The 11,729-nt window shown below is 42.4% G+C and overlaps 1 protein-coding gene across 1 annotated transcript in view; it reads left to right on the top strand.

Moving 5' to 3' along the window:
* Positions 1-11,729, top strand: part of URB1 (URB1 ribosome biogenesis homolog) — a 53,570-nt gene that overhangs the window by 22,414 nt on the left and 19,427 nt on the right. Inside the window, exons 16-24 of the mRNA XM_055703310.1 lie at positions 2,270-2,386; positions 3,053-3,191; positions 4,012-4,182; positions 5,400-5,596; positions 6,162-6,386; positions 6,912-7,091; positions 8,143-8,995; positions 10,204-10,405; positions 10,614-10,791. Of these exons, the coding sequence (XP_055559285.1) occupies positions 2,270-2,386; positions 3,053-3,191; positions 4,012-4,182; positions 5,400-5,596; positions 6,162-6,386; positions 6,912-7,091; positions 8,143-8,995; positions 10,204-10,405; positions 10,614-10,791 (2,262 nt within the window). The remainder of the gene's footprint in view (positions 1-2,269; positions 2,387-3,052; positions 3,192-4,011; positions 4,183-5,399; positions 5,597-6,161; positions 6,387-6,911; positions 7,092-8,142; positions 8,996-10,203; positions 10,406-10,613; positions 10,792-11,729) is intronic.

The raw sequence follows: 11,729 nt of genomic DNA, 5'->3' as shown, positions 1-11,729 counted from the left end.
TTACGTCAGCAGACAGCCTGCTAAGAATAGATGTTAATGAGTGTGTTTTGCTTATTTTTCAACAGTGCCATATAATCAGAAAGCATGTTTTTGGATTTCACATTCTGTTCCTGCCTGTTTTCATGAGAGCTGCAAGTGTATTTCTATTTTGAGACTCTGCCAAAAATAGTTAATTATTTAAAAATTAATCCTTTTTTCTTTTCTTTGTTTTTTTCTTTCTTTAAATGAATTGGCTTGTCAGATTCTTGTAAGCAGGAGTGTTGTTTTTATAGCTGGAGGTGGTGTACACAGAGTAAATGTAGAGCAAATGAGCTGTGATAGTTTCCTTTGTATTTTGTGTGTCTGGAGAAACAAAAGCACAGATTCATTCTGTATAATTACAGTCATTTAACATAGGTGCCAGAGTTAGGAAGCTGGTCAAGCTTTCCTCTTGTTGAGAATGAGAGGCAGTTGGTTCTACCATCGTGTAGTTCAAGTCGCCTGTCATCTGGATTGTCCTTCAGACAGCCGTTCCTCCTTCTCTTCTCCCTCCTCCTTCCTTTCTTTTACAGACAGTGCATAGGGCCACCAGGTTCCTAATTTAAATGCCTCAGATAAGGGCTGGAATTTTGAGAGCATGAAAGTGGGCAAAAATGTCTAAATATGTTAATGCCTGTTACTTGACTATGGTAAAATTGTGTCTGCCTCACTACCCACAGCAGCTGTGAGTATGCCTACGCTTTTCTGTGGATCAGGCTGTGGTTGCGACCTGATGTTCATTTATTTGACTGTTTACCCATCTGCCCAAGTCTTTTAAGCACAAGTAGCCTGATTAAATCTAATTTACAATGATTTTCCTTTATATCAGTAGTTTTCAAAAGCCCCCCTACAGGCTGTTTTTAAGGGTATGGCACTTTTTTTTTTTCTTGCTGTAATGCTATAAAGATGTACAACCCTCTTAGAGCAGTATAGCCTGCTCCCCTGAAATTATAAAAGTAAGATTTACTAAGGTGGGGGGAACAAATCATTGGTGTCCAGGCAACTTTGACCTCAGTAGGATTTGTGCTGGCTGCTGACTGATAACAGGAAGGACTTGACGTGGTTGAACAGAAAGTCCTGTCAGCCTTTACCCTGGCTCTTACCTTTGGCTGTGCCTTAGGGGGACCTTTCTTGCCAGCGTGTGAGTCAGCGTTGTAGTAGCCCCTGTTACAGGGCACAGTTTCGGGCCGCGTTATGGGACAGGGGACACACCAGCTCCATTGAAAGTGTCCAACATACAAGGGTCTTTGCAGGCTGGGACGAGCAAGATGGATTGGCTGGGCTCTGTGCCATATCTGGCTTTCTCTCTGTGTGTCCCTGCACTGTAGGCCTGGAGCAATGAAGTGGCAGAGAGGCTGCTGCAGTGAGCACTGCTGCAGGTAGCACAACAGCCTCTAGGTCTGGTGCATACTGCCCCAGCACGTGCTTGGTTCCTGTGTCACAAGTTCTTGTAGAAGTCTTGTATTCCACATGCATGGGAATGAACATTCACAGTGAGGTCGCCATGTGCTCGCTGCCCAGTGCGGTGAATAGGTGTTTGCAGCATACTTGGAACGAGGTACATATGGGATCCAGCCCATACACGTGGTCAGTGTGAGGGCAAGAACCAAATGAAGTTGTACTGGGCTTGTGCTGCGGACAGCAGGTGAGAGGAGGAGAGGCTCTTTGAAGACAGGAGCAGAAGGAGGTTTCTTGCAACTGGAAAAATCAGCAGGGAGTGAGTAAGGCTACATTTTGCCTCTTACTTTGGCCATTCTTAAGAAGCCCTCCTTTCTCTGCCTCAGGACTGCTTTCCCTTTTCATACAGAGCCTGTGTGTGTCTGGCAGAGCTCGGTGGGTTTCATTCACCACCTGTAACATAGTCATGCCTCATCTCTTACTGCCTTTGCTGAGAGATCAGTAAGCAAACAGCCATGAGGAAGACACTAGGCCTTGGTCCTAGTTATGCTAAGGCCAGTTGATACAGTCTTGGGAGATTTTGTTTTAAAAAATACATTGTTTTACCCTTCGTTATGCAGTTAGAGTGGCACTGGAGAGTAGGAGTAAGGCCTCTTGAACTGGGGGGTGATGAGAAGAGAGTGACTAATAATTCTTTTCATCAACCTGCTTTTTTTTCTTTCGTTCCAAGAAGAAGAAAATATGAAGTTGCTATACAAAAAGATCTGTGCTTTTTATTTGTTTTGTATTTTAGTTGGTTTTGGGTTTTTTACACCTCACCCACCCCCCCACTCCCCTTTGGTTTTCTGGACAGGTTCTACGTGACAGCGGAGTGTTTGAGTACACGTGGAAGGAACTTTCGGTTTGGCTGGAACACTTGGATAATACAAAAGAAGACAAAAAGGAAGCAGTGATTCAGTTTTTGGAAAGGGTAACAACTGTTCAAATTAGCTGGATAAACAATGCCAAGAATAGCATTAATGGAAACTAATTATTTTGTTGCTATTCTTGAGAACCTTGTCAAAGATCAGTGAATGAATTCTGAGAAGAGCAGTGTTTGTAATTCTTTATACAGAACTGACGTTTTTTCTTGTCTTGGGTGGAAGGACAGTGAAATGATTTGTAGGAAAATGCAATCCAGAAAGATAAGTTGTTATTACAGCACTGTTGATAGAAGGGTAGAGTGTTGTGTGTGTGGGGGTAGCTCTCACTCCTCTTTTCTTTATGTGGCAATACCTGCCAAAATTATCAGACCTAAGTAAACTGTAATCTTTTACAAGAAAAAATGACATTTCCTGTTTACTTTTCAGGATGTTAAATGCCCAGTGCTTCATTTTCAATGCAATTTCCTCAGGGACTCTGGGTCTGTGGTAGCACTTTTGGTGCAAAATTGCAGTGGACTTTTCCTATCGGACCCAGTGTCCCATGTACAGCAGTAACCATGGGCAGATTCCTGCAGAAGTATATGGAAGTCGTCCTCGTAAAAAATTTTCCAGCTTCCAGCCACTTCTAGCACGTGGTCTTTCTTAAAAAGATAAGGTTCCCGAAGACATAATAGCCTGTGCACTTACATTTCTCTGTCAACCTTTGTTAACAGATCCTGTTGAAACTGGTGACAAATCCCTATCCATATACAGATAAAGCAGCAGACCTTGTTCAGGAAGCCAGTATGCTCCAAGTTAATATGTTTAAACAAGACTCTGATAATGTCAGCATCCCTGTCTCTCACATTGATGGTATGTGGCAATTCCCTTAACAACAGAGACTTCTAAGGCTTTGTAAATTTTCTAGCTCTATTCTGCAAACTGATAACTGATAGCTACAGAAATCCCACTGAAGTAAGGACCTACAGGATCCAGCCCTCCAGTTGTATTTAGTATCGCAAGTAGAAGTCTGAATTGCAAACTTACCATTTTACCCCCAAAAGTAATTTTGGATGCAGTTTGAATGGTATTTCGCATTTCTCTTCGGGCTCCTGCAGCAGCATTTTCTAACTAAAAAGAAAACTATTACCATTCTTCCTGGGGCTGCTAATATCTCTTTGTCCAGGAGGAATGAGCTGAGGTGCCCAGGGAACTTTCTTGCTCCCAGGCACACAGCTAGAATTTTGCTGCACCTGCTTTCTGGGACCAGTCGCAGCCCTACTGCAGACAAACTCAAGATTCTGCAGATGTGGACACCTTACTGTGTGCTAGCTGTTGTAACAGTCCATGTGTAGGATTTTGCAGTACATAAATGTAAGATAAATGAGGTAGTTTAACACTCAGTACCATATGGATCAGTTGCCTTGAGCTGACTGTATTACAGAGATGTAATGCTAGCACAGAATGCATGGTATCTTCTTTGTATGTTAAAGACTCATGACCAAGATTCGGTTCTCTGGCCATGTAGAGTTGAAAACCTCTTCAAGGACTGCTCAGAATGTTCTTTTAATGGGGAAGTGGCTGCTTCCTTCATACTTCCCCATACATATTTCCTGTCACTGTTATGTCCGTACTTAATATTGTTTTCTAGTTAGTCTGAACCCTCTGCTTACGTTTTTTCTTCGCTTAATAGATGTCCTGGATATGGTGGATGTCCTAATTGAGGGCAGTGATGGCTTAGATGAAGAAATTGGGTTCACTTTAAATGAAGACATGGTTATCCAAACATTTCCATTCAGTGCTGTTGTTCCTGCTGCATTAGAAGCCAGGAATGTACTGTTGCTTCAGACTGAAAATGGAACAGGTACAGACTTTTTTGTTTCTATGTATCGTCTGTGCTAGTGGAGTGGAAATGGGATCATTGTTACCTAGTGAGTTCCTTGGGACATTTTATTATCTTCATTGCAAGCAGAAGGAGGTGCAAATCAATGGTGTTCCCTGCTCAAGAGAGGCATTAAAGCTTATGAGGTGCTTCTGTCCTTTTTTGCTGACCCTGAAGAAGCTTGCTCTTGGTTTCTGGAGTAGGGAAAATAGATGGAAATGCAGGCATTGCACAAACTGCCGTTTGACTCTAGGGAGCTCTTACTGTGGGAAAACAAACTTGTCCAGGTTAGAAAAAGAGAGCTCACCTTTCCCCGATGAGATGCAGGGAAGTGGAGGAGGAGAATGCACAGTATAGAAGGGACTGAGGAGCAGTGCACACAGTGTCCCTGCATGGACAGTCTTGGCATGGAAGCAGTTGCACTTCAGTAACAGAGTGTTTTAAGCACCAAGCACGCAGATCACGAGAGGAAGGTGGTTTCAGTGCCTGTAGCAACTCTTCCACTGAGACCAGTCACTAGGGGAGGGAGGACTGGGCTGCTGAATAGAAAATGCACATGTTTTCCAAAGACAGCTTCAGAGATGAAGCTGCAGGGGTGAATGTTGCAAAGTTCTACTGCCTCCTTGAGGAAAGAACTTGGTGGAGTGAAGAGTCACAGGGGTAGCAGTTGGCCTCAGAGCAGGATTTGCCAACCCCACCATACCTCACTAAGTACTATGTGTATTTGGCTGTTGAGTATCATCTGGGGTGGGACTGAAAGTCCCAGTTCTGAAAGAAAATCCTCCATATTTATACCAGTGCATCTTAACCTGGCTGTGTTTCCCCAGTACAAATGAGTTCTCTTAGGTAGTCCTTGGCTGGAGTCTTTATCCACCAAACTACAGACAAGTTTAGCAGAACAGAGTAAAGGCACTAATTATGTTTGTCTGGAAGGAAACAGGCCAACCTGAGCATGGATCTTGAAGGGGGGTGATTATTTACTTCAACAAGGAGTACTGTATGGAGGATTTTTCCAGATACTTCCGTGGGTCAGGAACATGTGTCTGTCTTATCACAAACACCTTTTAATCCTATTCAGTTCTTTTCTAAAGGATGCTGTATGGCCTGTTGCCTAGGCTTTAAGGAAAGAGGGTGGCCCTCATGGCTGTGCTTATGCAGATTACTTCTGTAAACAGAACTTGGTTTTTTTTCTTTTCTAGGTGCACACATTGTAGAGTATCTTGTTGCTGTTTTCACTGACCTCCTGCACTCTCAGAGAGAACCCCTTGCCCTCTGCTTGATGTTCCAGCTCTATGATAAAGATCTGCAGTCCCTGAAAGTTTCTAAGTACCCTCAGCTCTACCAATTTAATCAGTACTATAAACTCTGGATACCCCAGCAATCTCAGGAACCTGTGGTATGGAATACCAGAACTCACTTGAGCTAGTATTACTGTAAAACCTCACAGTATATAAAGGTTACATTTTCATCAGAAAATGCTTTTACACTAAGCTAATTCTGTACTGCTTCTTGATCACACTGGGACACAGATTTGCTCAAGGGCTTTCCTCTGTTGACACAAGAGGTCTTTGTTGTGGTTGGGAAGTGAAGCCAGGGCTCAAGGGTTGTACACAATCACCCAGATTACAGCTCCTCATCAGGCACAATGTAGCATAATGTGTAATGGGGCCCAAGGAGCCAGTTTACAGTGGTTGGAATTCACCCAGGTGTGGGTTGGGAATGCATGGACCACCTGTGCTAGGTGTTGATGTGTTTTTCTGTTAGCCCAGCAGTGACCTTATGCAGATTCCCCATGGGACACCTTTGAATAGCTCTGTGACAGCAGGACTGTACACATGTGCTCCCAGCACTTCAGTCCCGGTTTCAGCACAGAACTCATTTCAAAACAAAGGTAGCTGAAGAAACTTTTGATTCATATCTATCTTTATTTTTCTCTTATGTTTTTTTCCATTTTTAAATAGTTTAAAAAACACAGAGAGAGATGCAAAGAACCTTTTGTGGCCCTGGACTCTGTATTTACCACTTTGCTAAAGAAAGCCTATGAGAGAGGAGGCAATACCTTACTGGAAGATGATATCCAGACAAAACTGAAAGACTTGGCGTCCCAGCTCCCACCTGAACAGCTTTTGTTAGGAGTAAAGCATGTGTTGCTATACCTGAAATCCACAGTGGAGAACTTTGGCAGTGTAAGAACAATATGATGATATTGTGGGTTGGTTTGGTTTATTTTAATGCAGAAAGTACAAATGATTTGGCTGTTAGAACTGAAGGATCCAGTTCTGCAGCTTTTTCATGTGCTCAGCTCTCACTTGAAGCTATTGAGCACCAGACAAACCTGCACCTAATTCGTACACAAATTTCTGTCCTTCTAACCGCTAAGGAGTCTTGAATTTGCTTTGCATGGGTTACCTTACTGATCTTTGCGTAGTGCAAATAAACTCCAGATTTTAATCCAGCTCCTGGCTCTCCATAAGAAGCCTTTCCAGAGAATGAAATTTACTGTCCTCTGTTACACCAAAAGTCACAGTATACGTGAAAACCTATAAATATTTATTTGGTGCCCTGACACCTTTCTTAGAATCAGATGTCTACAGAGGAGAGTGATTGAAAAGGTTGTAATCTAGGAAGTTCATAATTTTGGTTCCTGTTGGATATCGTTCTGCTCCCATCCTTCTCTTTTCTCAACTTCCAAGGTGTCTGTATTTTCACAGCTTAGTAAAACTTTTGGTCCTCGCCTTGTTGACCTCTGTGTGGACCTCCTGAGCAGCTGCTTGTGCCGGGGAAATCAGATTGAGTTGGATAATCAGCAGAAACGAGAAGAGCATCAGACTGAATCAGGTCTCTTTATGGACGAGGAATCTCTGATTACAGAGGAGTCTTCAAATGACAAGGTACCAAATTCCTTGATACACAGGCCAGAAGCTGACATTGTTAGTAAACTTTGGTTTGATATATTTTCTAGGGAAATAGTCGTAAGTTTTTCTGAACCTTTAATTAAAGCAAATGATCTTAAACATGAACAATTTTTGAGCTCAAATTAAGTTGATACATTTTCACTGATCACCAAAACATGAAACTGGCTAAACGTGACAGAGAACAGGGGATGTAGCCAGGATCAGGCTATGTGAGTGCTGTGACTTGGTAATGGTCATGAGGATTTCTGGGTTTTCAGTTAAGATTAAAGTGTGTCTGTCACATGCTCCCTGTGTGAGGTATAGGACTGAATAGGATTTTACTGCTTTGTAGAAGTATTACTGTAGCTTTTGCCACATCCTCAGAAGGGCAGGGAGTGAACACGATATCATGCATTGTGTGTTTCATGGAGTTGTAATCGAATGGAAACAGGTTGATGCAGAGAGATGCTGGTGAGGTCTAAAGGAGGACTTAGGAACTTTGAGCATGTGGTCCAGCAGTCACAAAACTACTGTCTGGAGATTTGACCAAGCTGTATCATCGACAGTCTCACCCCTGATCTGGAATACCATCAGGAGAGGTCCTGACATAGATCTCTGACCTTTGCAAAAGAAATTCTATTCCCTAAGCCTTGTATAAAGCCTGGTTGTGAAAATCATGTACTTGAAGGAGGGACTTTTTTCCCCTCCTTTCATCTGTTCTGTGGACTTGTGGAGATTAGAATGGTATTCTATTGACAACCCCACAATACACAGTTTTCCCTGTAAATGTGCTTAGATGTGGAGAACGTTCAGTGGAGGCATGCCTTCCACATCATAAATGTTGGCAGAATGGTATTTATGTGCTTGCAATTTGTTAATATTTTTATCCTCTGACCAGTTAGTAGACAATTTCTGTTCAGTAATTGTAATTAACAAGCTCCAGGAAACAGGCAGGTGAATGATTTTTAGACACCACCCCCCCACGCCCCCCTAAAGCCCCCAGCTGTAATTGTCTGTTCAGTGATACTGTTACAACCATTCGTTACAGACACTAGAAGATACACTCATGTTGATTTTTAGACATCCTACGCTGGAGAGTTGGTTCCTGGCTTTAGAACAACGTTCTCTTCCTCGGTCCAATTTAAACCCTGTCACTGTGAAGCTCCTGTCGGCTCACCTCAATTCTGGTGTGCTCCAGCTGTTGAAAACGGGTGCCCCGATGTTGCAGAGCATGGATCGCAAACATGTGTTATCAAAGTATTTTGAAGCTATTACAAAAAGTGTCTTGAAAGAGCTACAGGCTGCAGGGAAAGACAGAAGCCATGTCTCTTCCAAGAAGTCTCGCCAGCTGGAGGCTCTGGAGGAGTTGCACACATACATGGCTGCAGCTCAGCTGAAAGAGATCACTTTAACCATGCTGCAACTTCCTGAAACAAGCTTGACTACTCAGAAATCTGAAAAATCCCCTAAAAAAGGGAAACAATTAAGCTTCTATGGACAGATTTTGGTGCAGCTCCTCACAGAGAGCTACCAAATGCAGCCCCAACGAGAACTGCTGCTATCCACAGAGCACATTAAAGCTTTGGGGATATTGATGTCAGCATCAGCCAGCAAAGAGTTGGAGAAGGTTTTCCTTCAGGCTCTCCAAAGTGAGCCAGTCCTTGCACATGCAGTCAGCGTAGAGGTGCACGTTCACTGCCTTAACCAGAGGTCAGAAACCTCCCTTGCCATTGTGGGCATGCTGATAAAACATTGTAGGACTCACCTGCTGCAGTTCGAGCTGTGGTGTCTGAGCAGTGTCACCGGAAAGTACCTCAGAAAAAACATGGAGAGCTTTCTTCCACTCATTAATGTGTATTTGCAATGCAGAGACCACTATGATTTCACCCGACCTTCTTCAGGTAAAGTTACAACTAATCCCTCTTTGTGATTTGGGAGGCCAAATTTCCAGCATAGGCTCTGCTGGCCTTAAAGTCTTGGATACTCTGCACAATGAGTAAAGGTGATAAAATTTACCTAATAGCTAAGGATTCTCTTATAAGAACCTGTGCAGCATGAAAGGTAAGGAACTGTAGTGAAGGTTGACTGTTGGACTGAAGCAAAGTACTCTTACAGTTGTTGCTCAGTTTTTTCTTTTGAAGCCCTTATTTAATACTTAGTGCATGTGAAAAATCTGTCTTTATGCTTATCTTGGTTTACTACAGGAGGTTAAAACTTTTTCTTGGGCATAGATGGATTATCTGTGTGAGTGGAATGTGATAGCCATATGGTTTTGCAGAATTTAAGCTTTCACTTTAATGAGTGTAAGAGTCCAGAACTTTCTTCTAAAATAAATCTCCAAATATAGCTTCCTACAGTAATGCCTTCCTAAGCTGGCAGTCCAAAACTTTCCAAATCAATGGTGGCATTAAATTGACAAGGCTGTTAAATTTTCTACAAGTTAGGATTCAGCTAAACAGAACACGATCTCTTTGATTTCATTTCTCTTACTGCCTATAAATGTAAATAGCAACAGAAACAGCCTGACTGTAGCTGTTGGTGGAGAATGCTAGCTTTGTCTAGGAGAAGTTCAAGTAGTGAAAAGACCTTGTTGGCACACAGGAGAGGATGGTTAAAGAACTAAAGCTTTTCTCTGGCACCTAATGCACACCAGTGGTTTTGTGCTTGAACAGAAGGGGGAAACTGCTGTCTGGCTGACTTGATTTATAAGGTATCTGCGTTAGCTGTCTGTTTATGTGAGAGAACATTTCCTTTGAGCCCAGGGTCAGTGAACTGGTGAAGTTTCATCCTTCCTGAGATACAAGGACAAGGTTTCTTATCAGGAAGTACCTCTTTTGAAGGTCTGCATTGTTTGCCCTTGTCTAGTCATTTCAGCTGTGTAGCAAGCAATTGTCTGGTACATATGTTAAATACTTCCTAATGGCACTATGGAACAATACAGAGTGCGCTTCTTTATAGCAGATTAGCAGCTACTGCAGTATAATTTCCTAGAAACTAAGTAATCTGGGCCTTGATTAGGAAAGTGATTTGGGATTTTTGTAATTATAAGTCTGTTGTTGCTTAACACACTTCGATGGTGGAACCTATGTCCCCTGCTGTCTCCCAACAGTTGTCTCGGGGGTTAAACCTGTCTTGAGGAAAGCTCTGTGGAAGGAGCTTTGCAGTGTATTTCACGACACAGAATCCTTGCACGAGACCACTGTGAAACTGCAAGTTCTTTCAAAGTTGTTGCCATCTTCAGAAAGCAAAGGGCTGCAAAACCTTATTGATCAGCTTCCTGCTGCTCTTGAGAAAGCAGAAAGTAATGAGAGGTAGGCAAATCCTGTTGCCTTGTTTCGGAATTTGGTTTGTCTTATAAAGCGTTGTCATAGTATAGGCATGAATACAAATGTTGTGAACAACAACAACATCCTCTTCTCCAAGAATCTGTAATTTATGCTTTGGCAGCGAGACATCTTTAACGTATACAAAAAGCATGTTACAACGTTAATGAATAAATAAATAAATGTCTTGCTGCAGTTGGACAGTGGCAGATGCCATATCTAGAGTGCTTGAAAACTCCGAAGAGCTGCATTTCTGGAGGAGACGCCTGTTATCAGCCTGCATGAAGGGGTTAATTGTCATGTACAGCAGCAGTAAAGATGAAAGCAAGGGAGAAGCAGAGAGGTCCATGCTGCTGAGGCTAGAAGAATTACTGGTGAGACTTTTTTTTATCTGCATTGCCAGAATATGACTGTGTGTGTATATGTGTTATTATGCTCTTGTGTCTTGGGTAAACATAGATTGGACTTTATTTTCTATTTTTAATTTAATCTATTTTTATAGATTATGGCTTCTATGGGCTTTCAGTAGCTTTTGTGGAGTTAATCCTTTATAAGAAGCAATTTTGAGTTCTTTTTGATGGCTTTCTGCTAACAGGCTCCTTTTGAAAATGACAGTTTGAGGTGTTCAGGAGTTAAAAACCAAAGGTTGCCAATGGATGTTCTTATTAAAAAAAAAAAAAAAAAGTGATAGAGACACTTCTGACAAGACCCACGTGTCATACCGTCTGAAGTTTGTGGCAGAAATCTGGCTGATAATAGGTAGAAATCCAGACTGTGATCATAAAGAACACTACTTGATTATTCCCTCTGTACTAGTTCAGTAAGGTAGGCAGATCCATGTAAGCTATAAAAATGAAGGTCTCTGCAGGCAACAAATGCCTTTGACGGCTTCCTGGCTTCTGGTGAGACTCCCTCTTAGGACATGACTGTGCAGGACAAGAGTCTTGCAGGACCTGAGGGGCCACCTCATAGTGTTCATCCTGATGGTGTTCACAGGCCTGATGAGGTTAGCAGCTACCACTATTGGGACTGCCAGCACATGCAGCTGTCAGTCTTCTTAAAATTGATTGTTGTTTTTTGTGGTTTATAGCATTTCAGGGAAGATCACTTTTTGTCAAGAACATGTACACCCAGCCATCCATGTTTGCCACAAAGGCTGATTAGCTTAAGCACATATGGTAGGTACACAAAACCCTAGTACCTGAGTCTATTGCTTTGACTTGCCAGCTTTTTATTCCTTTCACACTTTGGGAGTGTGAAGTTTCAAGGTTCTGGCTTTTTTGGTACCTACAGAGCAGCTTACTTTTTAATT

This window comes from Falco cherrug, chromosome 2, assembly GCF_023634085.1.
Source record: "Falco cherrug isolate bFalChe1 chromosome 2, bFalChe1.pri, whole genome shotgun sequence".
Classification (NCBI taxonomy): domain Eukaryota; kingdom Metazoa; phylum Chordata; class Aves; order Falconiformes; family Falconidae; genus Falco; species Falco cherrug.
This window is presented reverse-complemented; position numbering and strand designations above follow the sequence as displayed.